General features: G+C 50.7%; 1 protein-coding gene across 17 annotated transcripts; it reads right to left on the reverse strand.

Moving 5' to 3' along the window:
• Nucleotides 1–65: 65 nt before the first annotated feature.
• MTMR4 (myotubularin related protein 4) lies at nucleotides 66–26,009 on the reverse strand. 17 transcript variants are annotated; one of them, XR_014821241.1, is made up of 21 exons: nucleotides 25,946–26,009; nucleotides 24,897–24,956; nucleotides 24,747–24,785; nucleotides 20,955–21,044; nucleotides 20,483–20,599; nucleotides 19,894–19,976; nucleotides 17,086–17,246; nucleotides 16,878–16,974; nucleotides 16,594–16,707; nucleotides 15,600–15,796; nucleotides 15,219–15,347; nucleotides 14,060–14,171; nucleotides 13,389–13,584; nucleotides 12,964–13,149; nucleotides 12,716–12,886; nucleotides 12,410–12,564; nucleotides 5,144–6,530; nucleotides 2,898–3,008; nucleotides 2,593–2,681; nucleotides 879–2,379; nucleotides 66–309 (listed from the first exon to the last, which is right to left on the reverse strand). XR_014821241.1 is itself a non-coding variant. In XM_084984953.1 (20 exons), the coding sequence occupies exons 3-20, from the start codon at nucleotides 24,747–24,749 to the stop codon at nucleotides 2,202–2,204; spliced, it is 3,492 nt and encodes a 1,163-aa protein (XP_084841079.1). In that variant the 5' UTR covers nucleotides 24,750–24,785; nucleotides 24,897–24,956; nucleotides 25,946–26,009; the 3' UTR covers nucleotides 66–2,201. The 17 variants fall into 17 exon arrangements, 11 of the variants coding, with proteins under 11 accessions (XP_084841079.1, XP_005669041.3, XP_084841081.1 ...); XR_014821243.1 differs by lacking the exon at nucleotides 24,897–24,956 and having other exon boundaries at nucleotides 5,228–6,530; XR_014821240.1 differs by lacking the exon at nucleotides 24,897–24,956.
• Between the last annotated feature and the right edge of the window lie 1,325 nt (nucleotides 26,010–27,334).

The raw sequence follows: 27,334 nt of genomic DNA on the forward strand, positions 1-27,334 counted from the left end.
GAGACAAAAATGAAAAGTACATTTGCTTAGAAATTAAACTGAAGAAAAAGACCCAACAAAGCAGCACTAATATAGAGATTTTATTTAAATTGTATTGAGTTTTTACAGCACATTGCATGTTTGTCACAACGCAACTGCACAGTTTGGATTTTTGGCCACATCATGTCACTTACACCCACAAGAGCTCTGAGAGGAGTATTTGATGAACACATCTGAGCCGAGAGCCCAGAGTCTCTCTCCAAGGCCATGCAGTATGTTCACTGATGGGACAGTCCCTCAAAACAGCCACACAAAGTAGACAAATACAGTCTCCTCAAATGTTGCCAATCTGACTCCCCCCTGAAAATGGGCAGAGTGAAATGCAGTGAAAGTCAAGTTAATTAAAAAGCCACTCACAACTGGCAGTAAATTTTAAAGATTGAGAAAAATGCTTAGAAGAATTTTACCTATCAGAGACAAGGAAGAGTTTGTTACTTTTTCAGTGATCTCAGGAATTTCCCAGACACAAAATCTCCATTATTCAACTCCATTTAAATGAAAAAAAGTTCTGCTAGACTGACCTAAATACGCCAAAACTTTTTAGGTTACATCCATGGCAAGTATAAAAGCACAGATGCTTCTCTGTAGAGCTGAAGAAAGGTCAGGACAAGTAACAATTCTTGCTCCACATGCAGATCCTAGTTATTCTCAAAGGAAAAACAATTTTTTTTTTTTTTCTAGGAAACAACATGAACAAATAGCAGTTAGCTACCATAGTTTTAAAACAGGCTAAGCCGAAGTGGAATTTATCTTTTATATACCAATGAATGAAGGAAAATGTAAAAGGAAATCCTACTGGTTTTATTATAGGTCAAGGAGACTGTATCTGTCCCAAACACAGTACATGGCTATGTCAGTGTATCTTTTGGTTAAGTGCCACTGGTATAGATTAAGATGAAAAAAGAAAGGAAAAGAAAAAAATGAAACAAAAAAACAATGTTTGGTCCACATGGACGCATTTTCTCTCCCAATTTTGGTATCCAGGCTTTATTCTCTTCTGTTTGGGTTCCATTGTTAAGTGCACAGAAATAGACAGCAGCATTTGTACTGAAACCCTCACATACCAAACAGCGTATTCTAAGAGGTAAAAACCAAATGCTAAATTCTACCCTCAAGGTGTCAAGTGTTCAGGATAAGAAGCAGTGTGACCCAGAGGAGGCAGCAGCCAAGGGAAAGACGACATGAGGGACGTGGGCAATGGAACGACAATTAAAAAAAAAAAACCCAAAACCCCCAATGTTTTATTTTCATGCCAGGAGAGGATCAAGGTGTAGCTCCTGTGTTAGCACCAGGACAACTAGGAAAAGTCAGGCGCAAAGGGTGGGGCACAATCAGCAAATATTTCACAAGAATAATTTCTGCTTCTCCCTTCTCATTCTTCACAGTGCATACCTCGAGAGCTGCCACCGAGTAAAGATGACTACTGCCTTCCCAGCTCAAAAGGACTGATGTATGCCAGCACGGACCATCAGCAACGTTTTCCTCTGCTCCCAGAAAAGTCTCCCTCCCTAGAACTGTCCCCCTAAACTGGATGTTCACCGATGCTGGCTGATGAGCCAAGTGAAAAATAACAGCAAAACTTCTACTTGCTGAACCAGTCTGTAAACCAAACTCCACAGAAAGACAGAACTAATGCAACTAGAGGGAATGCCTCTAAAGACTGAGCCTTCATGCACGGACACAGAGCACAGAGGTACAGGGTATAGTTCATTTCAAATAGGAGAGGAATTCCTATCTTAGGTACTATAATCTGCTTTTTTCAAGGTGGAGGAGAGATGGACCTGGTTATCACTTGGAGTTTGGTTATACATATGCCTTTCTATTGCTGTTGGGGGCACGCATCAGCGGGCAGTATCTATGAAATCATCGTCTTGTGACCCCAGGAGAAAGAAACTGGAGTCGCCAACTCAACATGACACTCCCAGACTCTGGGTCTGGGTCAGGACCATTATTACCCCAAGGTGGGGGTCTCACCAGGGGAGGACCTCCTGCCAAATTGGAATTTCTCTGCTCCAGTCTCGTGGTACCAAGGAGGATTTCTCAAGGCCATATCTTTGAGCTCTGTGATTTCATGAGCCACACCAAGGAACCTTCCAAACTACACCTGAAGCAGCTCCTCCCTTCAAACCTGCTGAAATTGGACAGGTCGCCTCCTCTGGCATTCAACTGGAAGCTGTGGCAATGGGTTTCTTCAGATGCTGGCTCATGAGTTCCCTGGCCCGCGATACTTGGATATGTTCGTAACATGAGTTACAGACGAGAACTGGGTCATAGAGTTGTTGATCAGGAATGGGCAGCTTCAGGTGGCAGCAGCCAGCACAAAATACATTCCCACAGTTTCTGCCAAAGTACAAAGAGGGGAGGGTTCATCAGAAATGCCAACATACTGAGAATGAATGATAGTCTCAAAGGCCTCACATGAGTGAATAAAAAGAAAAGGGAAGAGGAAACAAAAATTGTTCTTAGAAAGATGTCTTCATTTTCAGACTAATTCAATTTAGTTCATATCTGTGTACCTTTATGAGCCACAGTGAATCACATAAAACATCTTACCTGCAATGGTGTCTGCGTTTGGCCAACCAGAATTCACAGTCACAGTTATAGCAATGTGATGCCATATGGTCTGGAACCCAGCGAGTCACCTAACAGAAGGCACAAGGAAAAATTCCAGGTCCTGGTCAACAGAGTGGAAGAGCAACGCTGCAGCAAGGAAAGCAGCCCGAAAGAAGATGACAAGGCTGGGCGGCCACTGCTTGCCCGCAGAGACTCATCTAGGGCAGAGTATGTCACTCATTTCTGAGAAACAGGAGAACTCACTGGCTTGCATAGGTACCCGCCACAAATCCGCCTGGACGTACCTCAGTCTCTTTCTTATCAACAGGTTCCCAGCTTGCTTCTGAAAGGCAATCTTCACTGTGATCAGAGCCAAAATCTTCTGTATCACTGCCATCTGACTCCTTCAAACACGTCTGAAGAAAAAAAGCAAAGGCATCACCATCATCTTCCTCATTGCTGACGTTTGTTTCCTGTGCGTCAGGTACTGCTTCCAAATGCATCACATGCATGAAGTTATTTGATCCCTGATGGCAATCTAATGATGTAGGCTAGAATGATCCCCATTTTGCCAATAAGGCAACTAAGCCACTGAGAGAGTTGTTAACAGCTGTTAAGTAGTAAACCTGGGATTTGGACCTAGTATTCCGGTTTTACACTCAGGCTCTTAACCAGCATCCTAGGTCACAGCATGGAAAGAATATTTCTGTTACATTCTAAACCAGGAGTTCGCAAACTACGGCCCACAGACCAAGTCTGGCCCATCGCCTGTTTGTGTTAAGTCAAGTTTCACTGGAAGACAGCCACAGTCAGTTCATTTACATATTGCCTATGGCTGCTTCCGTGCTACAACAGGAGAGCCCAGTAACTGCAAAAGAGACTGTATGTCTCAGAAAGCCTCAAGCATTTACTATCGGGCCCTTTACCAAACAACTTTGCTGACTTCTGTTCCTTGTTGTTGTTGTTGTTGATGTTTTAGAGTCACACCCGCGACATACGGAGGTTCCCAGGCTAGGGGTCCAATCAGAGTTGTAGCTGCCAGCCTGCATCACAGCCACAGTAATGCGGGATCCCAGCCGTGTCTGCGACCTACACCACAGCTCATGGCAACAGCAGATCCTTAACCCACTGAGTGAGGCCAGGGATCGAACCCGCAACCTCCTGGTTCCTAGTTGGATTCGTTAACCACTGTGCCACGACGGGAACTCCTGACTCCTGTTCTAAACCATCACCTCAAATAGTGAGAAGCCATGAGCCCTGACCATCCCCCCAGCAGAGAATTGGGCAGTAGGTAAGTGGGACTGTCCTAGAGCCCATTTCTAGAAGCTCCCTGAGGACTGCTTGCTGTGCTAGGACCCAGGGTGTCCAAGACAGCAAAACCTACATGGTCCTCATCACCTCTCACCTGGCTTATTCCAAAATGTCCCAACCTGGGTTTCAACTGCTCCTCCATTGGACACACTGCTACTAGGGTAGCATTCCTTTTTTTTTTTTTTTCTTTTTTTTGTCTTTTGTCTTTGGAGGGCTGCACTTGCAGCATATGGATGTACCCAGGCTAGGGGTCAAATTGGAGCTGGAGATGCTGGCCTACACCACAGCCACAGCAACACAGGATCCAAGCCGCGTCTGTGACCTACACCACAGCTCACGGCAACGCCGGATCCTTAACCCACTGAGCGAGGCCAGGGATCGAACCCACAACCTCACAGTTCCTAGTTGGATTCGTCTCTGCTGCACTACGACGGGAACTCTGCATTCTTTTTTTTTTTTTTCAATGGCTGCACCAGTGGCGGCATATGGAAATTCCTGGGCCAGGGATCCGAGCCACATCTGTGACCTATGCAATGCCAGATCCTTAAACCCACTGTACCTGGCCAGGGATCAAACCCGCACCTTCACAGTGACCTGAGCCACTGCAGTTGAATTCTTAACCCCTGCACCACAGAGGGAACTCTTAGGGTAGCATTCTTAAATGCAAATCTGGTCATGGACTCACTAGCCAAAACTCTTATTGCCTTGAAGGTAGAATCAACACGACAGGGGCACTCAAGCCAACTTTCTAATTCCTTTCCACATCCCAATACCACCTCTCACAGCACTCCCCACTCCCTCCCTCAGTCCCAGCACAAGTGTGCACACATGCACACACGTGTGCCAACACACACACCTCCCTTCATTCAAGCCACACCACTGGAGTACCTGTTGCCTCCACCCTTCTGTCAATGCGATTTCTTTTTCACTGTGTACGTGGCTAAATGTGACACCTTCTTCAGCATTTGGCCCAGGCATTATCTTCTCAGGAGAGCCTTCCCTGACTTTTCACTCCACCCTGGGCCCTCAACACCTCATGCTCCCCCCTCAATCATAACCCCAAACAACAGCACCCTGATGGTTTGCTTGCCTCTGTCAACAGACTGTGAGCTCCTCGAGAGCAGCCCAACCCCCCAACTCAGTGGCGCACTGCACGCACCCCATGAGCGGATGTGGAATGGATGGACGGCTGGACGGACAGACCAAATGAGTGGCTGGGTGACAGGAGGTGAGTACTTACAAAATCATCCTCATAGTCCATGGGGGGCTCTGCTGGAGGGGCACAGCAGTGACGGATATCCAGCCTCATCTGAAGCTCACGCACCTGTCGCCGTAGCTGCTCCACCTCTTGCTTGTACCCTGCTTCAATTTGCCGTAATCTGTGCTGGATCACATCCGTGGGAAAGGGGAGTCCATCGTCATCCAGGTAGAGAGGAGGCACTGGAGAAGGGCAGCTCAGGGGAACAGGCTTTGTGCTGGCGACCTGCTTTGGGTGGCCAGACAACCACATCCTGTTGTTCCTTCCTCCTGGACCAGTACAGTGTCCACTGGAATGACTAGAACAGACCGGTGACTTCACCCCTTCTCTCTGAGCCCACTGGCCCCCAAGGCAGGGCCCTGCTGCCCGCATCTGCTTACTGCTCGACCTCTTGCTGCAACAGCCATAGGAGAGCAGCCGCCGAGGGGTGGTCTCCCCACTCGGGAATGAAGTCACCATCCCTTGGAAGCTGTCCCAGTTGGACCCTAAAAAAGAGAACTCACTGATCTGGCTCTGAGAAATTGGCTTCCGGGCCAATTCCAATGGCACTTTCCCAAAGCGAGGGTTTTCTGCTAACTGCCCATTCCTACTATTCCCTCGTCTGCCTATGTCTTCTTCCCCAGGAATCAGATCTGGCACAGAACCGGGCTGTTCCTGGTGAGACATATTTGCCACAGACCCCAGGGGGTCTTGGTTGAGCAAGTCAGAGCTTGGGTCCAGAGGCGTTTGGCAGCTAGCACTGGGTGGGTCACAGAGGGTGCCCAGACTGGGATGTGGAGCGCGTCTGGAGAGCACAGAGTCTGGCTGGGCCTGCGGGGGGGCACCTGGGAGGGTGACCTGGGAAGACTCGGGAAGATCACAAGTTCCATCACACTTGCTGGAAGTGACTTGAGAGAGCACACGGAGAGCTGCTTTTTTGTGACTGGGGGGCTCCTCTGTGCCGGCTAAAGTCCTACCCAGCTCATCCCGGGCAGGAAGGTCTGGAGCTGGCGCCTCAGTCTCTTCCAGGACTTTGATCTCAGGGTCAGAGGCGCTGCTTTCCGGGTCCTGGGGCGCTGTGGCATTAAGCGGGTGGTAACTTGGAGAACAGCTTTTGGGACTCTTGAAAGGTTTATTGCTCAAGTAGTCTTTCTGGCTGCTGGGCAGAGAGGGAGGAAGGCCCATTTCTCCTACAGTCTGCTGAGGACCTCCTACCCCAGGTTCCAGGAAGGCTGTCTCTGATCCCTCGGGATCGCTAGGCCAGGGCTCCAGGCCCACCCTGGCCTCCTGACAGTGGTTATTCAGGTTGGGGTCACTGGATGTGCGCGTCAGGGGGCTGCTTGCGTCGCAGGCAGAAAGCAGATCATCCATGGACCTCGTTTTAGGTAATCTGGAATGACAGGACAAACCTCCAGGTCAGGAACTTGGATACAGATGGAGACTCCAACATACAGACTCATCAATGTCCAGGGTCATCAGAGCAATCGAAGCCAGAGTTCACGAGAAATAACAACATTTCAATTACAAAAAAAAAAAGGCAGCAATTACAAAAAAAAACCCACAACCATTTAAGATTATAGATAACCAATGTTCTCTACAAAAGTGTAGACCATGAACCCTGACCTCAAGAACCCGGGCTCTGTCCTCAGTTTCACCCGACTCAGTCCCTGGTGACCTCAGCCGTTGCCCTGGCATCAGCTGCCTTCTACACTCATGCCATCTAAATCTACCATTTCAGCCAGGACCACACCTCGGCCTCACCGCTCACGTCCAGCTGCCTCTGCCACACGTGGCAAGACAGAAAGAAGCTGTCAGCTCTGTGTCTCTAAGGAAGCTATTTAACCTCGCAGACTCCTGGTTTCTCTCCTCTAAAAACTGACAATCAATTACCTTGCCGAGATGCCCCAAGGATTCAAAATATAGGCACAAATTTATTAAGACTACACTCATGACACCTCATTTTCAGAACTTTGCTTATTACACATTCTCCCTCCATCACAGAAATAACCAACAGAGCTTTTTACAGCCACTTAGCGGCAACATACTCCTCGGAGTCCCAAGTCACCATGGAAACTTCCCCAGTATACAGCACTCACAATTCTAGAGGCACTCATGTAAAACACATGGCTAACAGACAGAGAGATCCCTCAAAAGCAGAGTTACAATACGGCTGATTTTTTTTTAAGTGTTTGTTTTTTTAAACTTACTAATTTGAAAGTATTTGGGGGAGTTCCTGCTGTGGTGTAACGGGATCGGCAGTGTCTCTGGAGCACTGGGATGCAGGTTGGATCCCTGGCCCCATGCGCAGTGAGTTAAAGGATCTGGCATTGCTGCAGGTACGGCTCGAGTTCAATCCCTGGCCCGGGAACTTCCACGTGCTGCGGGTGCAGCCATAAAAAATAAAAAAATAAAATAAAGAAACGTATTTTTGTGTCTGATTTTATCTTTGTGGTCAGTTTTGATTTTTGTGTGTTTGTGTGCTATCAACTTCCAGGAAGATAAAAATGGGGATGATTATAGTTTCTGGAGTCCCATAGCCAGAGCTTGAAACTCAGTCTGGCAACTTTTTAACTTTTTTCTTTTTTGTTTTACTTTTTATAATGGAAATTCTGAAATATACAAAAGTAGAAGAGTATGAAGAATTCCAATGTACTCTTTATCCAGACTCAACAACATCAACAGTCTGCCATCCTCAAAGCCAAACCCTGTGTGCACCAAAGGTCTAATTAATGACGTAGATAGAGAGTTCCCATTGTGGCTCAGCAGGTTAAGACACCAACTAGTATCCATAAGGATGCATGTTCAATCCCTAGCCTCTCTCAGTGGGTTAAGGATCCACTGTTGCCCCAAACTGCGGTGTAGGTCACAGACATGGCTCAGATCTGGCGTGGCTATGGCTGTGGTGTGGGCTGGCAGCTGCAGCTCTGATTCAACCCCTAGCCTGGGAACCTCCATATGCCATGGTTGCGGCCCTAAAAAGGGAAAAAAAATCATCTCACGTATCCAATTCCTTAGGATCCCTTTCCACTAACCTTGTTACCAAGCTCACAACTCCCTTTATTCCATTCATTGTTCATTTAAGCATTTACTAAAGTGGTTGTTATGTGCCAGGCCCTGAGCCAGATACTAGAGACACAAAAAAGCCATGATCCTGCCTGGCTTCCATGAAAACTTCTCTCAGTAAACAATCACCAGATGACCCTTTTCTTACTTCTCATTTCTCTAATGGCTTTGAACTAGACATGGGTTTTTTTTGGCAATACATGTTGAAGTTCCTGGGCCAGGGACAGAACACAAGCCATAGCTGTGGCAGCACCAGATCCTCAACCCTTGTGCCACAAGTGAACTTCCCTGAACCAGACACTTTCTTATTCACTTAGATGCTGACTTAGAATTGTTCTCCAGTTGTCCTATGTCTTATCTTACAGCTTTTTAAAAGAATCTTAAATAGGATCAATGTTTTCTATGTCTTTGGTATAGCCCATAACACCTAGTAAAGTACCAGGCAATGTGTAGGTATTTAAGAAACATTTATTGATTTGAAAAATTACTGATTTAAGGCAATGATTATAAAATGAGTCACAGTACTTATTGAGAATCTGATAAAAAGTTATGGGCCCTCTCCCTAGAAAAGCAACGTTATAAACCAATACCTAAATTCTGCATAGACTGCGGAAGGTGAAAAAAAAAAAGTCACAAAATCCCTGAAGTCTACTTATAGGTCCCTGATAATGAACTCAGCTCCAAAGACCTTAAAACCAGTAATTTAGGGGATTGGGTTTTTTGTATTCCTTTCTAATACAACTCATTATATAAGTTATATTTTAATTTTAAAAACATTCTACCAGTAAACAAAGATCAAATTTTGAAATGTAGGGAGTTCCCATTTGGGAACTTCTATATGCCACAGGTGCAGCCCTAAAAAAAAAAAGGAAAAAAAAAATTGAAATGTGCATGTCCTTTGAACCCAGCATTTTCTTCCTTTCTTTCTTTCTTTTTCTTTTTTTTTTTCTTTTTAGGGCTGCACCTGTAGCATATGGAAGTTCCCAGGCTAGGGTCCAATCAGAGCTGCAGCTGCTGGCCTACTCCACAACCACAGCAATGCCAGATCTGAGCCTCACCTGCGACCTACATCACAGCTCATGGCAACACCGGATCCTTAACCCACTGAGAGAGGCCAGGGATCAAACCTTCATCCTCATGGATATTAGTCGGGTTCGTTACCACTGAGCCACAAAGGGAACTCCGAACCTAGCATTTTCAGTTCTGGGAATTTATCTGGCAGAAATATTAACACAAATGCAAAGGTATACATATAAAGTAACGCTACTGAATTGTTCACTTAAAAATGGTTTTAGGGAGTTCCCATCGTGGCTCAATGGAAACGAATCTGATTAGGAACCATGAGGTTTCGGGTTCAATCCCTGGCTTTGATCAGTGGGTTAAGGATCCAGCATTGCCGTGAGTTGTGGTGTAGGTCGCAGACGAGGCATTGCTGTGGCTGTGGTGTAGGCCGGCAGCTGTAGCTCAGATTAGATCCGTCACCTGGGAACTTCCATATGCCACAGGTACGCCCCTAAAAAGACAAAAAAAAAAAAAAGTTTTGATGATAAATATTGTGTGTATTTTACTAAAAACTTTTTTTAAAGATACACATATGAGGATGTTAACTAAAGCACTCTAGGAGTTCCCGTCATGGCGCAGCAGAAACAAATCTGACTAGGAGCCATGAGGTTGGGGGTTCGATCCCTGGCCTCACTCTGTGGGTTAAAGATCTGGCATTGTCGTGAGCTGTGGTGTAGGTCGCAGACTGGGCTCAGATCCTGGACTGCTGTGGCTGTGGCTGTGGTGTAGGCTGGAAGCTGTAGCTCCAACTTGACCCCCACCTCCAGCCTGGGAACCTCCATATGCCAAAGGTGTGGCCCTAAAAAGCAAAAAAAAAAAACCTAAAGCATTCCTGGAATGATAAAAAGCGGAAATCACCTACATGACCAATCAAAAACTGGTTATATAAATTTTGATACCCTCTCACTTTGGACTATTATGCAGCCACTATAAATAACAAAGCAGCCTTATATGTGCTGACCTGGGGAAAGCAAACTTGACAGACAGTACACAAAATAGGCTTCTATTTTTGTTATTTTAAAAAATGTTTCTATATGAGAGTGTGAGAGCACGCACATATCTATATAGAAATAAATATCTGGAAGGGCACGCACCAGTGTCAGCAGTAGATACTTGTGAGGACAAGGATCAAAGAGGGAGGACTATCATTTTCTACTCTTACATTGTTTGACTTTTAAAAAAAAAAAAATAAAGAACAGATATTATTCTTGTAAGTTAACCGATCTCTGTTCTACTTCCTCCCAAATACTCAGCCAGAAGATAATTTTAATTTTTATGTCTCTCTTTAAATTCTGAGGGAGGAGTTCCCGTCGTGGTGCAGAGGTTAACGAATCCGACCAGGAACCATGAGGTTGCGGGTTCGGTCCCTGCCCTTGCTAAGTGGGTTAACGATCCGGCGTTGCCGTGAGCTGTGGTGTAGGTTGCAGACACAGCTCGGATCCCGCGTTGCTGTGGCTCTGGCGTAGGCCGGCGGCTACAGCTCCGATTCGACCCCTAACCTGGGAACCTCCATATGCCGCGGGAGCGGCCCAAAGAAATAGCAAAAAAGACAAAAAAAAAAATCTGAAGGAGTAATATGCAGGCCATTTCTGGGAACCCATTTCCCTCAGAGCCAGATGCTTCTGGAAGTTAATGCTGGACATACCAAAGGTTATTTCTAAGACAACAAGCTCCGCCTGCCTTCTGTCACTGAACACAAATCAAGACATTTTCACAAACCGGCATGAAATGGTCCTTTCTATTCTGTTCTCTCCCTGGGTATAGCCACAAAGTTGTAGCTCCAATTAGACCCCTAGCCTGGACGAACCTCCATATGCCGTGGGGGCGGCCCTAGAAAGCAAAAAAAAAAAAAAAAAGAGAGGACCCTGAAAACATATAGAGTGTGCTCCAAGCTAGCTGTGAATTCTGGGCCAAGTGTTTCCTTCAACTGACTCAAGAAGTTGCTTTAAGGGAGTTCCCATTGTAGCTCAGCAGAAACAAATCTGACTAGGAACCATGAGGATGTGGATTCCATCCCTGGCCTCGCTCAGTGGGTTAAGCATCTGGTGCTGCTTGAGCTATGGTAAAGGTCTCAGATGCGATTCAGATCCCACGTTGCTGTGGCTGCGGTGTAGGCTGGCAGCTACAGCTCCAATTCAGCTCCTAGCCTGGGAACCTCCATATGGCATAGGTGTGGCCCTAAAAAGAAAAAAAAAAAAAAAAGTTGCTTTAAAATATTTCATAGACCTTACACCAGCCAGAATGGCCATCATCAAAAAGTCTACTAACAATAAGTGCTGGAGAGGGTGTGGAGAAAAAGGAACCCTATTACACTGTTGGAGGGATTGTAAATAGGTGCAACCACTGTGGAAAGCAGTATGGAGAATCTTCAGAAAACTAAAAATAGAACTACCATTTGATCCAGCAATCCCACTCCTGGGCATCTATCTAAAGAAAACCGTGACTCCCAAAGATACATGTACTCCAGTGTTCACTGCAGCACTATTTTCAATAGCCGAGACATGGAAACAACCTAAAAGTCCATTGACAGAGGAGTGGATAAAGAAGATGTGGTACATATACGCAATGGAATATTACTCAGCCATTAAAAGGAATGAAATACCGGCATTTTTAGCAACATGAATGGACCTAGAAATGATCATGCTAAGTGAAGTCAGCCATACAATGAGACACCAACATCAAATGCTTTCACTGACATGTGGAATCTGAAAAAAGGACAGACTGAACTTCTTTCAGAACAGATACTGGCTCACAGACTTTGAAAAACTTATGGTTTCCATAGGAGACGGTTTGGGGGGTGGGAGGGATGCACTGGGGTTGTGGGTTGGAAATCCTATAAAATTGGATTGTGATAATCACTGTACAACTATAAATGTAATAAACTCATTGAGTAATAAAAAAAAAAAAAAATCTCATAGGAATTCCCTGGTGGCCTAGTTGTTAAGGATCTGGCATTGTCGCTGCTGTAGCTCAGGTCACTGCTGTGGCACAGGTTCCACCCCTGGCCCAGAAACTTCCACATGCCTCGGGTGCGGCCAAAAAAACAAAACCTTCTAAAAGGAAGAGAACAGCCCTTGGGCAAGACATAAAGCAGTTGCTGCCTTCCTAGTGGAGAGAGGAAAGAACGTGAAGGGCTTTTCTTACCTGTCCAGAGAGCGGCCAGAGAACTCCTGGCTCTGAGCCACCGGCGAAAGGTAAAGGTCCACGCTCTCCTCCCCAAGTGTGCACGGAGATGACGCGGGCAAATAAACAGCCGTCCAGAGGTGCAGTGCCCGGACATGACACACGGGATGCAGGACCTAGGGGAGCAGCCCCGCACTCGTGTTCCGTGAGCTATTTCAGGTCCCCGCTTCATTCCTAAGCCTCGGGCCCTATGCTCGTCCCGCAGACTCAGCCTGTCCTCCCCACGGGTCCCCAGAAGGCACCTACGGGAGCAGGGTCTGGACTCACCATTTCCGAGCCCGGCGTGTAGAGGAAGTTGTGGAAGTTCTTGTTGCCGGCTCGCAGAAGGGCCCACACGGAGCAGGTCCGCTTGTAGATGTTGCGCTTCTCTCGCTCACAGGGGTTGTTGGCCAGGAACGTGCCGTAGAGGCAGGAGTACGTGTGCTGCACCAGCTTTACCTGAACGGCCAAGACCAGCTCACAGCCCGGGGCCTGGGCCGCCAGTTCCCACCCGGGTCTCGGGCTCGTGGACTTACCAGGAAGGCTTCGTTAAACTCGAACAGGCAGGGGAACTGCTTGAGCAGCTGGTGGACGGAATCGAGCCACTGGAGGAACACGGGACACTGCTCGTTCTGGTCCTCTGCGTTCTCCTGGTGGCCACAGCGGTCTCCAAATTTGTGCCCAAAATCCAGCCAGTCGGATTCTACTAACACTTGGAAGCCCTGCAAAGAGGAGAGGGGTCAAGCCTAGGGCCTCTCTGAAAGGCTGCTGGGCTCCTCCCCAGAGACACCAGAAGCAGGGGGCTGGCAGCTGCAGAGAACAGCCCCAGCCCAGAAGAGGATTCAAAGCCACCCTTGTCCTTCCTCTACTGAAAGATTTCCCGACAGATCGAGGGGACCCTGTGCCTTCCCCAACCGCCCCCCTCTTCCCCTGCTCTTTCCCACCCAACCCCTCACAATACCTCCAACGTCCTGTAATACGGGTCCAGGAGTATCTTGGCCAGGGCCACAATCTGCGGTGTCCGGTCCCAGCCGTCGGAGCAGTGCACCAGCACGGGCCGGCCCTCCCGGTCCACTGTGTTAGCCACGAGCACAGCTGCCTTCAGCATCACCGACAGGTGCTGCAGCCATTTGGTGCTCTCCAGTGCTGACAACCAGCTACCCAAGAGCAGAGATCAAGTCTGTGACTGAGGGCGCTGAGGCCACAGAGTCTCCACCAGCCACGACGAGCCACACCCTAAGTCCCCAGTGAAAGCTGAAGCCAGGAGGTCCAGCCCCTGACCTTGCCAAGAGATACCTAGCAAGCAGGTAGGGAAGACGGAACCTGAGATGGACAAGAGACCCTCGGGATCAAAAGAGGAACCAGGAAGCATCACACACACACGCGTTTAGCCGCTTCCTCTCCCCAGTTCTCTGTGTTGAGTAGGACGACTAAGCCAAACGAAAGGAACACAGTGTCCCATGGCCATGCCAGAGCGTTGGCTAAGTATAAGAGGTGTTCTTGGAACTGGCCCACTGCACCCAGGTCCCCCCAGGTCTCCTGTGCCTCCAGGCTTCGCATCTCCCAGAACAAGAGGTCCTGGGGAAGGGATGAAGCTGGAGGACAGATGGAACCAGAGCAGGGAACACCTACTTGCTGGGATCGGGCATCTGGCTGCACACTGCCCGCAGGTACTGGAAGCTGTTCCGGATGGCGTGGATGTTGGCCATTCCCATGAACACGACCTCACAGTTGGGGTAGTACTCTGGGGACATAAAAGAGCATGCCCTGGAAACGGGCATCCAGACAAGAGCGGTCCCGGGGGGCAAAGCTTCCCTGGCAGAGCAAAACACTCCAGAATGGGAACTAAATATACTCTGGAATCTAAAGACCCTTTTATATTCAGGTGCTCAAGTGCCATATACTAACAGCAGTAACAATATATGAATGACAAATGAAAATAATTTAAAACTAAGAATAATTCCAAACCAAAAGTTTAAGCATTACGAAAAAAAAAAAAAAAAAAAAAATCAAGCAAGGAGTTCCCATTTGTGGCTCAGCAGAACCCGACTAGTGTCCACGAGGATGCAGGTTCAATCCCCACCCTTGCTCAGTGGGTTCAGAATCTGGCGTTGCTGAGAGCTGAGGCCATAGGATCTGGCGTCAGTATGGCTGTGGTGTAGGCCTGCAGGTGCAACTCCAATTTGACCCCTAGCCTGGGAACCTCCATATGTCACAGATGTGGCCCTAAAAAGAAAAGAAAAAAAAAATCATACAAATAAAAATAATGACAGAAGTTCTGACCATGACGCAATGGTTAAAAATCCCACTACAGCGGCTTGGGTCGATGCAGAGGTGCCGGTTTGAACCCTGGCCCAGCACAGTGGCTTAAAGGATCCAGTGTTGCTACAGCTGCAGCTCAGATTCAATCCCTGGCCCGGGAACTTCCATATGCCTGAGGTGCAGCAATAAAAAAATAAAAAAATAAAAAATAAAAAAAAGGCAAACGATGGCCAAATACACTAATAATGGCAAATTCTCAATCCTCAACCAACAGTAGCCGCTCTGTGCCAATAACTTTAAACATGTAACCTCTAGTAGTCCAACAACTTGGCATATTTTACCCCCTTTTTACAAATGAGAAAATAAAACAGATTAAGCTACTTAAGCACAATCACAGCCACTGGGTGGCAGAGTCCTGATCCCAGGGCAGGTTTCTTTGGCTCTTTCCACTCCACAAGCTGCCCTCGGCCCACGCCTCACCAAAGCCCCAGAGTACAGGCTGGCTGCAGACACCAGGGGCAAAGGATACCTTCGCATTCACATCCTCCACCCTTGGCCCGGTTGGCCACGGCCGCCGTGTAGGATCGGGCATCCAGGATGAGCAGCTTCTGCGGGGCGGCCGTGCTCTCCACCCCAGAGCACGCGGTCAGGGAGGAATCTGTATTCATACAGAGCAGGGAGAAGACCCTGGGTCAGCCAGCTGCCCAGGCCCACCCTACCTGGGGACACTCCCCTTACAAAGAACATACATTTAGAGACCCCTTACACCCCCTGCCTCCCAGAAGGGAGGGCCCCAGACGCCCTGTGCACTGTCGCCTTCTTCCCCTTCTCTCACTGGGGACCACCCGGGAGCCCAGGAGGCCAAGGTGGGGGCCTGCTCCCCAGGGGGGCAGCACCACCCACACCTTACCGAAGTCTGCGTCACATGCCTCGCTGGCATCACTATTCCCAGTGCTGAGGGAGCCCCCGGTGGCCCTTGTCCCTGGGTCCAGGGCACAGGCTTTAGCGATGGACGTGACTAAATACTCATCGTCAGCATTGCGCCAGCCCCACCAGCTGATCTCCGGCTGGCTGCAGCGGGCGATGGCAGCCCCGTTGCGCAGGTGTCTGACAAAACAGAAGAAACCATTGTGCCCTTGGCATTCGCAGCCCCCGGAGGCCTACTGCTGAGACCCCAAGGGGCCAGACCAAGATCTCCAGAGCCAATGGGGGCCACCAGATCATCCAGGCCATGACAACAGCAAGCCAAAGCCCTTAATATCTCTAGAGGGCTTTACAGTTTACAAAGCACGGTCACACACATTTCTCAAACGGGCTGTGTACTCCCACGGTGACCTTGACTCATCAAATCTGCACAGCACCTGCTCCAGGTACAGACACCCAGCAGGAGAACAAGCCTGAGCCCAGGGCACAAACAATTCCAAACCTGGGGGCTACTACCTGCCTCACAAATATTTTGGTGAAGGACCAGACAATACATTTTCGGCTTTAGGAGGCACAGCCAGTCTTTGTCGCACATTCCCCTCTGCGTGTTTTCTTTTTCTACATAGCCCTTTAACAACGTAAAAACCATTCCGAGCTCACAGGCTATACATAAAACAGGCTACGGGTCGCATTTGGTTCACAGACCGGTTTACCAATTCCTGTTCTAATGCGGTATTTTCCACACAAACATGTCCTCAAAAAAAAAAGTGAATAAATTCCCCCAAAAGCCTTGTCCTTAGCAGAAAAAAAAAAAAAAAAAAAAAAAGCAGTTTTTGTTTGAAAATTATTTCATAGTCACTTCCCTAAAGAGTGTCAACTCCTAGTTAACCACACAGCCACAAACCTCTGTTTTTGATGCTCCTCACTGCTTAAAAAACATAAAAAACACCTCCCTAGCTCCCGGTTCCCCACTGGCTCACCTATACACAACCACAGGGATGCGTTTCCAGGAGCGGAAGGAAGCCACATTCTCCAGCTCTTTATCTGTGATCCACACGGGAACCAGCAGCTTCTGGGGGTAACTGGGGCACAATCTGAGAAGAGACCGGATGGGGTCACCGAGCGTGATTAAAGGTGTGGGAAGAGGGACTGGGAGCCCTCCCCCGTCACAGGGCCGGGAGCTGTGCCCACCGTGCTTTGTCCACACGGGGAGGAAGTCTGGGGCTGGACCGCAGTCTTGGTTTCCCACCCTGGGCCCTCTCACTTGTAGTTGCTGTTGATATGCGAGACCCTCCAGACGTTCTGCAGGTCAAAGCCCATCCTCGCCAGCTCAGCCTCCTGCCGACATCGTATATGCTCTCCTGCAACACAGCCCCCGTGCCTGTCAGCATCCACGGGCACTAGCTCCGGGGTGGAGGAGGGAGCAGCGGGAGCTAAGGGGAAGTCTCCTCAAGAAAACAGCCTGGCCTCACCTGGCTGACACAGGTGGGTGTGCTGGTCCTCCTCGGTCAGCCCCAGGCACCAGGCATGGTAGGCAAAGGCAAAGAGGTCCTCAGGCTTGGCAGGTCTCGCTGTGGCCCGGCTTAGCCGCGTGAGCCACTCTTGGCACTGCTTGAAAGTGGAGAAGTGGCACCTGCCAGGCAAGAAGCCACCAAGTGAGGCAAGGGTGCCCTGGGGCTAGGCGGGTCAAAAACCCAGCCAGCGGAAGGCTGTGGGGAGAGGAAGCTGCAAAGACATGGGGGCCCCAGGGAGGACCAGGGACACTGGCCCAACACTCAAGGGAAGGTATTTTTGTGACACTTCTCTTCCCAAGAACTCTTGTCCTTGAGACATATGTATCCCCTGTAATGGGGCCTTACTGCTTCTCCTATCAAATCTGCAGGTGGCCTGAAGGTCTGCTACTCCTTGTATGATCATCCACGACTGCCTGGTACTAATCTTGTTTGGGGCGGAAAATTCTCCTCATGTCATTCCTGATTGTTTTTTTTTTTTTTTCCCCCCTTTCTTTTCAGGGCCACATCTGTGGTATATAGAGGTTCCCAGGCTAGGGGTCAAATCAGAGTTGCAGCTTCCAGCCTACGCCACAGCCACGGCAACGCCAGATCCAAGCCAAGTCTGCGACCTACACCACAGCTCACAGCAAGGCCAGATCCTTAACCCACTGAGCAAGGCCAGGGATCAAACCTGCATCCGCATGAACACTACATCAGGTTCTTAACCCTCTGAGCCACAAAGGGAATTACTGTTTTTCACTTCTGCTTAATAATGTCTCCTCTCAGCCCAGCCATGTCCTACTAACTCTGAAAACAGCTTCAGTTCCGTGAGGCCTCCCCAGCCTAATCCATCCCACAGACCCCTTCCTGTTATTCTTCACATGCTTGCAAGGGAGTTCCCTTATGGTACAGTGGGTTAAAGATCTGGTGTTGTCACTGCTGTGCCTCAGGTCGCTGTTGTGGCAGGTTTGACCCCTGGCCTGGGAACTTCCACGTGCCATGTGCATGTCCAAAAAATATATATAAAAAAATTAAAAAAAAAAAAATGCTTGGAGTATTAAACACTAAGTTTTCCCAGAGCATTTGCCACATGCTAAGTCGTCCTTCAGCAACTAGACTGTAACCTCCTTGAAGGGAAGTGCAATGTGGATTCTTGTTCTGAAGGCCTACAGACCTGAGTGCACGGCAGGCTCTAACCTGGGCTTCCTTTAAATAAGCCTTGGCGTCATCCCAGACTCCTCACTCTCTCATATCCAATCTGTCAGCAAATCCTGTTCATCTCCACCTCCAAAAAGCTGACCAGCTTCTCACCATTTTGACAGCTACCAACCTGGACTGGCCACCAATGACCTCTCATCTGGGTAAGGCCCCCCAGCTTTGGTTCGAGCTTTGGCCCCCACCCCTCTTCCATCTGTTCTCAATACAGCAGCCAGAGTGATTCTATAAAACATTAATCAGACCATGTCACACTTTTGCTCTGGTGATTTTCCCATTTCCCTCAGAGTAAAAGCCTGGCATTATAACAGCCCGACACCCCCACATCTTGTATCCCATGACCCTGACCCACGTGCACGCCACACAACCACACTAGCCTCCTTGCCATTCTTCTCCTGTGCCAGCTTCATACCCACCTCAGAGCCTTTGCATGCACTGTCCTCTCAGTCTGGCACACTCTTTCCCAGATACCCACATGGTCACTTTCTTCAGGCCTTAACTCAAATGTCACCGTTTCAGTGCAGCCTTTTCTGATCATTTTGATTTTTTTTTTTTTTTTTTTTTTTTTTGGTCTTTTTGACTTTTCTAGGGCCGCTCCCACAGCATATGGAGTTCCCAGGCTAGGGGTCTAATCAGAGCCATTGCTGCCGGCCTACACCACAGCCACAGCCACAGCCACGTGGGATCCAAGCCACATCTGTGACCTACACCACAGCTCATGGCAATGCTGGATCCTTAACCCACTGAGTGAGGCCAGGGATCGAACCCGCAACCTCATGGTTCCTAGTCAGATACGTTAACCACTGCGCCATGACAGGAACTCCTCTGATCACTTTGATTAATACTACATCCTTCACCCCACTGCACTCCACATCCCCTTTCCCTGCTTTAATTTTACCTTTACGTTACCATCATGTAACATCTTACTCACTAATGATTCACTGCTGGTATCTCCCCATTGGAACAGAAACTCTATGAGGGCAGAAAATTTTGTCTTTTTGTTCCCTGTTGTATCAAACAGTCTAGCATAGAGTGCTCTAGGAATTTGTGTTCAATGAATAAATGAGCCAACAATAATGTGAGCCCTCTATGCCAGATATCAACCTAGGGTTAAGTGTCAGCCTTAGCATCCATGAGGATGCAGGTTCGATCCCTAGCCTTGCTCAGTGATCCGATGTTGCCACAAGCTGTGGTGTAGATCGCAGATGCGGCTCGGATCTGACGTTGCTGTGGCTGTGGTGTAGGCCAGCAGCTGCGGTTCCGATTCGACCCCTAGCCTGGGCACTTCCATATGCTGCAGGTGTGGTCCTAAAAAGACAAAAAAAAAAAAAAAAAGAAAAAAAGAAGAAGAAAATCCTTATGAAAATCCTGCGAGGGTTATCCCCATTTCTTTAGGTCAAGACACTGTGAGTCAGAAAATTGCCCTCCCCAAACCCAGATAGTTTTCACTGTTTCTTCCAAATGGGGAAAGTGAGGCAGTATTTTCCCTTTCTTGCTCCAGCGAAACCCTGCAGCAGAGAGTGTGGACCTGACCAGGGCCAGAGGACCTGAGTGAGGCCCCGGGGTCCTCACCTCACCACTTTGGAGTCCTTGCAGGCGATGTGCAACTGGAACATATCACGGCTCTCCACGCTGTCAATCATCCGGAGGGGGACCTTGAGGGGAAGGGCAGACTGGCGCTCAGATCCCCACGCTCCACGTCCCTCCTCGTCCCCACTCCCACCCAGATGCTGGTGTGTCAGCAGACTTACTGAGGGCCTGCTAGGTGCCTGGTAACTGTGCTGGGTCCTCTACATACAGGACCCCAATGAAGAATCACAAGAAACCACAAGGCAGGTGTTCTCACCCCATGTTATTAAGAAGGAAACCGCACCTCAGCTGGGTGACGTGACCAAGGTCACACAGCTGGTGAGTGGCACTCCTCCAACAAGGCCACTTGCCTCTTAGAAGGCCCAGCAACAGAGTGAGGGAAAGAGAGGGGGGAGGACAAAAATAAGTGAGAGACACAGAAAGATAGACCTGCAGATAGAAGAGGATTCGTAACAAAAAGAAGGGAACCCCAGCTCTTCGGAGACATGATCAGGTAGAGTATTGGCACACTCGCACCTTGAATTTCACAGGGATTCTGCCTTGGGTGTGGGAGAACAAGACAGCAACTCACGTTGATGACAGAGTCCTTGAACTTGATATGCAGCCGGTAGTTGGAGATGGCGATGAGGGCATCGGCTGCGCGGCCCAGAAACTCCACTCCCTCACCCTGCAGCACAGTGAAGGGCACCTGCCGAGAGGCGGAGGGACCCTCAGTCCAGAAGTGAGCCACCCTCCATTCCCCTCTCCAACCCCTGACCTGCAGGACCCCCTCGGGAAAAGCTGGGCCAAGGCAGGACCAGAGTCCTCTCCCCGGTCAGGGCACCAGGCAACAGCTATACAGGAAAGCTGCCTTCCCTTCCCTGGGGCCAAAGGCTCCACGATGCACATACAGACAGACTCCCCGCCCTCCAGAGACTGAGGGGCAGGAAGCCAGAGCTCCCACACTCCACCCCCTTGGAGATACTGGGGCCAGGGGAAGGGAGAGTGTTTTTCTTAACCAGGCAAAGAGCTCTAGCCACCCTGGGCCCCCAACTCTTCCTTACCTGCAGATTCTCCTCCTCTTTCACCAGTTCCTTGGGGGGGAACAGATCCTTGGCTTGGATGTACTCCAGGCTGGGGGGCCCCTCCTCACCCTGTGGGGAAGGCCTCAGCCCTGAGTCACTGGGCTCCACCAGGCCCCTTAGGCCTCATTCTGCCCCCCTCCCCTCAATAAACCCACATACACCCCATACACACTTATAAAGGTTCTGGTCGCCAGGGGAGGGAAGAGAGACCTGGCTTGGTGGGGAAGTGGAGGGGAGGGGATCCCGATCCCAAGCGTCTTCAGCCTGAGGGAAGAGAAGGTCCACAGAGCACCTGGGAATTGGTGCTCCTCAGAGAGGACTCTCCTCCCGTACAGCCGAAACTTCCCAAATGAAGAAGGAGAGAAAACTAAGGAAAAGAAAGGTGAATGGAAGGGTAAGACGGGAGCAGGAACGGGAAGGGCTGTCCTGAGGAACAGGAACCAGGTGTGCAGCTGGTCACAGAGACAGGAAGGGACACAGGCCCCTAAGGCCACTGCACTGAAGCCTCAATCTGGTGGGTGAAGGAGACAAAGGGGAGCGGGTCTCGGAATTCAGTCCCATGCGTCTAGAGGAGCTTTATGGATGCTTTCCAAAAGAGAATGTGTTTTCGAGCTGAGCTTATCTTCCAGTTAGGCCCACACTGCTAACAAGCCACCACCACCTGCCACCAACCTGCCCTGCCTGCGGATCTGAGGGGAATTCCTGAGGAATACCCACAGCAAACAGAAGTAACTCCTTTCCCAACCACCAGGGAGGGGAGAAGAGGGGATCCACGCGCCTGGGAGGAACCAGAAGACCCAAGGACAGCCAAGGGAGAGAGAGAAAGAGAGAGAGAGGCCCAGCAGACCCGGTGGTGGGGTGGGGGTGGGGGGATGAAGAGGGGAGGGATGGGAACATCTGAGAGGACAGGGGACAGATGGGGGAAGCTGGGAAGGAGCAATTAGCCAGAGAGGGAGGAGGGGAGGGCTGGGAATGATGCAGAGGTACGGAGGCCTGCAGAGGCAGGGAAGATGGAGAAGGGAGGCTGTTTGGGGGACAGTCAAGGAGAAAAGATTGGCGTGTCAGGTGAGGGATGGAGTGGTGGAAGGGGGAGGGGACTGGAGCCAGGGAAACAGCTCAGACAGCCTGTGCTCCCCCACCATCCCCCCAACATCCCAGACGGTGTACTAGCCACAGCCCACATCCCCAAGCAAGGAGACAGCGGGTGGGACCAAGATGGAGAGGCGGAGGTAAAGGGATGTACCCCTGCAGGGCGGGGCCTGAAGATCTGCAGTCAAGGGCAGCCGCTTCAGGGCCAAGATGGGTCACAGAATTTCCCTCCCCGCCTTCCTTCGACAATCCCCCGGCACGCAAAGATTCAAGCAAGTCCAAGAAAGAAAAGAGATAACATCCCCACCCCCGCCAGGGGCCTTGGGAAGGGGGATGGGCTGAAATTCGGCATCTCAAAGGCTGGCCCTGGGCGGGGCTGCGTGTGCGGCAAACACTGGGGTCCCCCGGCCCCCCGGCAGGCGGAGCCGCACTTACAAAGCAGCTGAGCATGGAGCAGGAGACTCGGGCGGTCAGGCTCATGGTCACGGGCGGTCTGGGCCAGCGCACATGTCCCCGGAGCCGCTGCGCTGCCCGCCAGTCCCGGGCGCCCGCCGCATCCCGGCTGCGGGGCCGGCCAGGTGCAGCCGCGGCGGCCAGGAGGCGAGCGCGGGCGGCGGGGCCTCGCGCGCCTCCCGCGCGCCGCTCCCCTCGTCTCCACAATGGAGCGAGCCCAGCTCCGCCCTCCGGCACGAGCGCCGAAGGGAGGGGAGCCGGGCTAAGGGAGCACCCCGACCGCGCCGCGCGCGCGGGGAAGTCGGGGGGCGGGGCGGACCCTCAAGGCCCCGCCCACAGCCCCCGGCTCCTCCCCCCCAAACCCCCAGCCCCTCCGCAGCCGAGGGCGCCTACCCGGGACTCCTCCGGGCTCCCAGGAATCTGGGCTGCCCGGCGACGGCCTCTCCACACCACGAGGGAAGGGAGGGCGAGACCACCTACATCTTTTCATTTCCCATCTTCCCACGTGAGCCACCCCACACCCCTCTTTTCACACATCCGTCCCGACGCCCTCCCCTCTTTTGACTTCCCCCAAGATGGAGCTCACCTCCCTCCACCCCAGGCCCTCTCCAGCTTCAAGGCTTCCTCCTTTCCCTCCAAAAGCACCGTTCACCATTCCCCTGTCCACCAGTGTCCTCCAATCCCCGACCTCACTAATTCCATTCCCTTTTTGCCCCTTAAAATGGACGCTGGTCTAGGCCAGTTTGGTCATTCAACACTCCTGAAAGGGAAATTCTCTGGGTTTTTTTATTTCAAAGCCCCTGCCCAGCCCTACTCCTTCATTTCCACCTCTCCCCTTGTTTCACATCCTCTGTCTTCTGGGTAAGAAAGTCCTTGGAGGCTGGGAAAGAGTAAGAGCTGGAACTATGGACCACAGAAGCTATGCAAAAACAAACCTCGAAAACTCGAGGGTAGGGGGCTGAAGGGAGGTGGGTAGAGGGTCAAAGAATAAGGAGCAGTGATAAAAGGCTCAAAATGTCACCAAGTCACAGAAGCAACCATTCGGAACCCCACACTCCCTGTGCCTGGTAACTTTCAGAAACCAGGGCTTTTGTTTTGGTTTTGGTTTTGGTCTTGGGGGAAGGGAGGAATAGAAGACAATCTGATATTTTCCATGAGCCAGACATATTTCAAACATGATCTCATTAAAACCATTCACACACCCCACCCCAAGAAGTGAGACTTCAGGCTTAAAGAGAAGGTCTGCAGTTCACCTAACGTACTAAGTGGTGGTGCTAGGACTCAAAATTAGACCAGGCTGACTCTTTTCAGGGTATCACAGAAGAGAGAAAAGGAGAGGGGCAATCTGATGGTGGAGGCCGGGGACCAGCAGGCTTTCTGAGAAGAGACCAGAACAGTACCGCACACACCACACCCACATGTCTGTGGAGGGAAAGAGTGAGTCCCCTCAGTAACTGAATTCCTTGACCTGTCCCTAAGCATAGGAGACACATGAAAGAACTAAAGAGATACAGCCAGAGCAAGGGCCTAATCTGGGCCAGGGCCTGCAGCTCTCCACTCCCTTCTCATCTCACTGTTTCCTCCTCCTAGCTCGCCAGGGTTAAGGGGTTCCTTGAACTTGGGGTGAGGGAAGGGAAGTTATAGTTAGTGGAAATGTTATGGGATCATTATAACACACACACACACACACCCACCCATAGTGATATTCTGGCCACCTTGAGGGTGCTCTCCTGCTATATATCCAATCAGCTGTTCCTACAGAGGCTTATCAAAACAGCAGCACATTTGGAGCCAGAGAAGTCCCACAGTTTTAGTGGAGTCACTCCCAATAAAGCACCCACAATATTCAAGGAACCCATCAGGAAGTACAAGAATCTTGATATAAAGGAGGCCTGGTTTTTTGGACCAGGCCAGAGAGCTGCAACCAAGGACCCAAGAGAAGAGAAGTTCTGGCCATTATGAAGGGCTCAGGGAGCCAGTGTGGGGAAACCATGGCATAGCACGTGCAGAAAAAGACTTTCAGTGGCGTCCGGTATCAGTGCTGTATATTGGCTGATGACGTTTTGCAACCTAAAGAAACCCTAAGTTATCTCCAGGGCAGATGAACCTGTTTGGTTGCTGAACAGAGTAGCCTGAAGCTCAAGGTCCAGGAGGGGCGGGGCAGCTTCATGGAGAAAGATACAAGGATTACAGAAAACACTAGCGTCTGAGAAAAGAGAGGGTACTCACCATTCTACCGTGGTGAGGGTCCTGGCTGCCTGTTTCTCACTGTAAAGACCCAGAGAAACACAAGAGTAAAGAGCACCATTAATGCCACCATAGAATCAACAAACCATCACCACACATCTGCTCCTGAACTTCCCCACAACTCTTATTCACCTTCTTCACAGTGATTCCAGTCTCTCCACAACTCACCATGCCAAACAGAGGCAGTGGGAGCTACACGGGGAGAAAGCAACAAGTGATTCTGCAGAGCATGAAGGCAGCAACAAAGTTCTGGAGCAGGACTCAAGCATCCCGATTCCCGGACCCAGAAGGAGAAGTAAAACACTCCAAACCCTGTTCTTTGTGGGAGAGCAAAAGACCTGCCAACTCTGAAGAGACAGAGGCTGCACAGCCAGGACTCATTTCTGGCCCTGGTGGAAACATAAATCCACCAGAGGAGCGCACGGCCAGCCTCTGAGTCTGTGAGTAGCACCCACCTGACCTGTTTACTGGGGCAGAGTCCAGAGCAGAGGACAAGAGGGAGGGGACCACAACCTGTGATCAGAAGGCAGCAGGGCTGGACATGTTCTGCTGAGTGTACTTGACACCAAGTGGGGTGCAGGTTAGTGGGAGGAGTCCACACAATGGGGATAGAATCAGGCCAGTGCAGGCCTCAGAGTCAGTGAGCGTCAAATGGGCCCAAGCAACAGACATGTCAGGTTGAGCCGTCTGGGCCCACTTAGGGAGCCGGGCCCAGGTTTCAATGACACTTCTCCATGCCTGCTATTCGAGCTCAGAGGCAGTCTAGGAGTGTGCCTTGCCGAAGGCTGCGGCTACAAAAGCCTCCATCTGTGGTCCTACCCGCCTCCCTGATCACAGCCCACCCTTCCTCATGGGGGAGCCAGCAAGCGGCAAGCCAGAGGTGCTGCCTCACCGCCCACTGGCAAGCAGCCTCAAGGAAACGGAGGGAGAGAGAGACGAGAACTAGGCCTGGGAGACCCAGGGTTCCTGGACCTAGGGTATCTGGCCACGGGGGGAGGCGGGTCAGGCTGACAGGGGAGCTCAGGTGCCCAGGTTCTAGGGGCGGAGCCTAAAGACTCGGAGGCGGAGCCCCGAATGACAGAAGGCGGGTCTCAGGAAAGCCGGTGGGGCCGGGGCGGGGCCGGGCAAGACGCGGTCGTTGCGGTTCCCAGACTGGCAGTGTATGGGGCACGGTGACTCACCCAGGCGGCGTCCGCCCGACCCTCCGAAGCCGCGCTCTCACCACTTCCGTCTCCCGCAGCTGCTGAGGCCGCGCAGCTCCGACCCCCCACCACGGTGCCCCTCTCCCCAACCAATCCTATCTCTGGTCTGTGCCCGCCCTGGCCAATAGCCACACCAAGTCCCGCCCTGCCCCCCACCACGCAGCAGCCGCCCTCACTCTTCACACCGCTCATTGGTCAAGTGGGGCAGACGCCCTCCCAGTCTTGAGCCTATCGGATGCCGGAAGACAAGACTGTACTGGCAGGGAGGAGGCGCGGCGCCGAAGAGAAGACGCGACCAATGGGAAATCACAGCGCGTCCCTGCAGCAGCCAATGGGAGAGCAGTAAAAGGGGGGCTGCTGGTTAAGGCTCCAGGGGCCGGAAGTGGGGGCGGTCTGTCGCCTACTGGTAGCGCAATTGAAGGCGGGGCGTTCTCACAGCCACTTCCGGTGATCACCCCGCCTCTGGTGTACTTTTCAAATAGATCCCGGTGGCACCATTTCTGGTTTGATTTCACTGTGATCGTCCGTCCCAAAGCCAGAAGCGGGAGAAAAACCCCGAAAGCTAAGAGAGGGCTGAGGGCCTGAGGCTCCTTCTCGGTCTTCGACTGGCTGGGGGAGGTTTTCCCTTCTTCCGGACACCTTGACGTGTTCCTCCAGGACCTCACTTTTCATCCGCGAACCGACCCTGGTGTCCGTGACCTGAATCACATGCCATCAGTTTTGAGTAAAAATCTCTCACTTGAGAGATGAGAATGAGACTGCCACTAGCTTAGCTGCGACCTTCTGGTCTGAAAAGGCTGTGGAGAATAGTTGGCTCCTCTCTCGCTTCTCTCTGGCTCCTCCCCTTGCCTTGGGAGACCCCGGGGAGCCAGAACAGGCAGCAGGGCGGAGGGTGGCCGCTGGAGGTCGCCGTGTCCCAGCGATACCACCAACCCGACAGAAATGGTGAACAGTTGACTCAGATTCTCAACTGATAGCTTCAGTTTGGAAATGGGCCTGAATGCTTTAATACCAGGCCCTGGGGCCAAAATGTCTTCACGTGTCTTTTCATAGGACATTGGGACATTTACTACATTTAGCAACTTCCAGGAAAACTGGAACCTTATGTGTGTTCACTGCTTTAACTCGAAGATTTAAAACAGTATCTGCAACCTAGCAGATAGATGCTTGATAAATATTTGGTAAATAAATACTGAATTATTCCAGGACAATGATTGTATTTTATCCATTCCTGGCACTTACTATAGTGTTTGGTGATTACAGGGGTTCCAACATTTGTTCAGTGCGCTGGCCTAGGCTTCCTAGAGTGCAGAGCTCAATTCTGAATATCCCATTCCCCAAATCAGGAAATACAAAGCTGGGAGGCTA

The sequence above is a fragment of the Sus scrofa genome, chromosome 12 (genome assembly GCF_054392235.1).
Source record: "Sus scrofa isolate SSC_HxYL_T2T_F1_AM1 chromosome 12, Sscrofa_HxYL_maternal_Yorkshire_Landrace_v2.0, whole genome shotgun sequence".
In the NCBI taxonomy this organism is placed as follows: Eukaryota; Metazoa; Chordata; class Mammalia; order Artiodactyla; family Suidae; genus Sus; species Sus scrofa.

Coding starts and splice junctions, on each gene's coding strand:
- MTMR4 (XM_021067275.2), bottom strand. CDS start 22,544: ATGAGCCTGACCGCCCGAGTCTCCTGCTCCATGCTCAGCTGCTTT. Junction 13,150..13,388: donor CGTATTACAGGACGTTGGAG/GTATTGTGAGGG, acceptor TCCTCTTTGCAG/GGCTTCCAAGTGTTAGTAGA. Junction 12,887..12,963: donor AGTTTAACGAAGCCTTCCTG/GTAAGTCCACGA, acceptor TTGGCCGTTCAG/GTAAAGCTGGTGCAGCACAC.